Source organism: Buceros rhinoceros, unplaced genomic scaffold (assembly GCF_000710305.1).
Source record: "Buceros rhinoceros silvestris isolate BGI_N320 unplaced genomic scaffold, ASM71030v1 scaffold26512, whole genome shotgun sequence".
In the NCBI taxonomy this organism is placed as follows: Eukaryota; Metazoa; Chordata; class Aves; order Bucerotiformes; family Bucerotidae; genus Buceros; species Buceros rhinoceros.
Window position 1 is genome coordinate 10296 of NW_010400184.1, and position 1772 is coordinate 12067.

At 37.6% G+C, this 1772-nt stretch overlaps 1 protein-coding gene across 1 annotated transcript in view; it reads left to right on the forward strand.

Moving 5' to 3' along the window:
- Positions 1-1430: 1430 nt before the first annotated feature.
- NETO2 (neuropilin (NRP) and tolloid (TLL)-like 2) overlaps positions 1431-1772 on the forward strand; it is a gene marked incomplete at its 5' end in the record, with an annotated part of 17298 nt that continues 16956 nt past the window's right edge. Inside the window, one exon of the mRNA XM_010131759.1 lies at positions 1431-1500. Coding sequence (XP_010130061.1) covers positions 1431-1500 — 70 coding nt within the window. The remainder of the gene's footprint in view (positions 1501-1772) is intronic.

Consider the following 1772-nt stretch of genomic DNA (forward strand, 5'->3'; position numbering starts at 1 on the left):
TTCCTGCAGTGGTGAGGCCACACCTATCTGACTTAATATTTACAAGTAGATTAAGAACATGGGAAAAGCCACACTAGGTCAAATCCAAGGTCCATCTATCCTCGTCTATTCTTTCACAGAGACATAAAAGCAGAAAGAATATAAAAGTGGAACAAATTATATTTGCCCCAAATACAATCCCAAATTTCCAACAATATATGACTTAAGGGGTTTCTGAAACAGAACTTTCTACCTCAAGGATGCATTATGAAGTATGTGCATTAAAAAAAATAGTCTTCACTTGGAACGTGCCACCTGCTTGCTTTGTCTGATACCCCCTGGTTCCTGTATGGGAAGAGACAACAGGTAGTTGCACTCCACTCACCATCACAATGACGCTTGAGACTTTCTAACTTGTATCCTATCTCCCCTCAACCAGCTTCTGTCCAGGGCAGAGTCCTAGCCTGCTTAGCTAGTTCTCCAAGACATGGCCAGAATTGTAGAGATACTCAAGATGAAAGCAAATGAAAGATCTGAAGAGTGAAATGGGTATATAACTATGTCATTCTCTTTTCTCTTCCTAACAATTTGAGGAAACAAAGCATTTTAGAAAAATCTGGACATTAAGCCTGCTTTGAAACTGTTAATGAGTGGAATATGGAATCTAAACAGCTTCAGAGGGAAGGAAAGGAGGAAAGAGAACAACAGAATCTTTAACAGGTCCAATATTGAGTCAATTCAAATCTAGAAAACACCAGCATATACCAGAACCTAAGTCTAACACGATACTCCAGCAACCAGAGTGCTTGCAACAGCATGTAATTTCAGTGTGTCCACACGCTAGCTGTTGTCACCACTCAAACCAAGTCTCTCCACCGTTAGAACTTTATCTGCTCATTTTCTGCTGCCGCATCATTTGCGGAAATCACTGGTATTGTGGCAGCATCACAACAACCAGTCTTGCAAGTACAGTTCTACAGTGCTCCTGAAATCCTGCAGAGATAAGGCCATGCAGTGTCTCCTGTGGCCCTGATTAATTTATTGGAAGCTGGAGAAATCTTTTGTACACATTATGCAAGGGAGTTTTAGGATAAATATGGTTCCATAGAGCAGTGAAACATCTTGTTTCAGGATATAAATGTTATATAGAAGGTAGATACTATGTAATTCTATAAAATGCTTGCAAATTAGTAGATACTCTAGACAATACTCTTCAAGTCTCTTCAAACATAAATTTATCTTTTCATGCACGCTTTCTTACAGAACCTGGAGGAACTGAGTACACTTAGACTGCACAGGTTTCCTGAAGTTAAAATTTTAAGAAAGCACATGAACAAATTATGTATTTTTGTATGTTCTGAGTTCTTTTGGTTAGTGATTACAGGATTTGCATGAATCAGGACTGCAGAAAATGGTCTATAATTTTAATTACTCATTTTTTTCCTGTCCATTTTCTCTCTTCAGTGCTGCTAGTAACAATCCTTGTAGTGGAAGGAATTGCCATTGCACAGAAGACACAAGGTACAAGTCTGCTTTGATGATTTTCTTCCCAAAAAAGTAACAGGTTTATAATTTTAAATTAATAACTTAATAAAAATTAAGAAGTTAAAGAAAGTGTTTGTGTTCAGGTATTAATAGCTCAATATAAATTCCAATATTTTCCATTTTTCCCATATTTACGGCATTTTTTTCCAATTGAACAAAGCCATGCAGTCACAAAGAACATGGAAGTTCACTTATCCAGTTAAAAATTTTATGGCTTTAGACCCTAGTGGGGGGGGGGGGGGAACAAA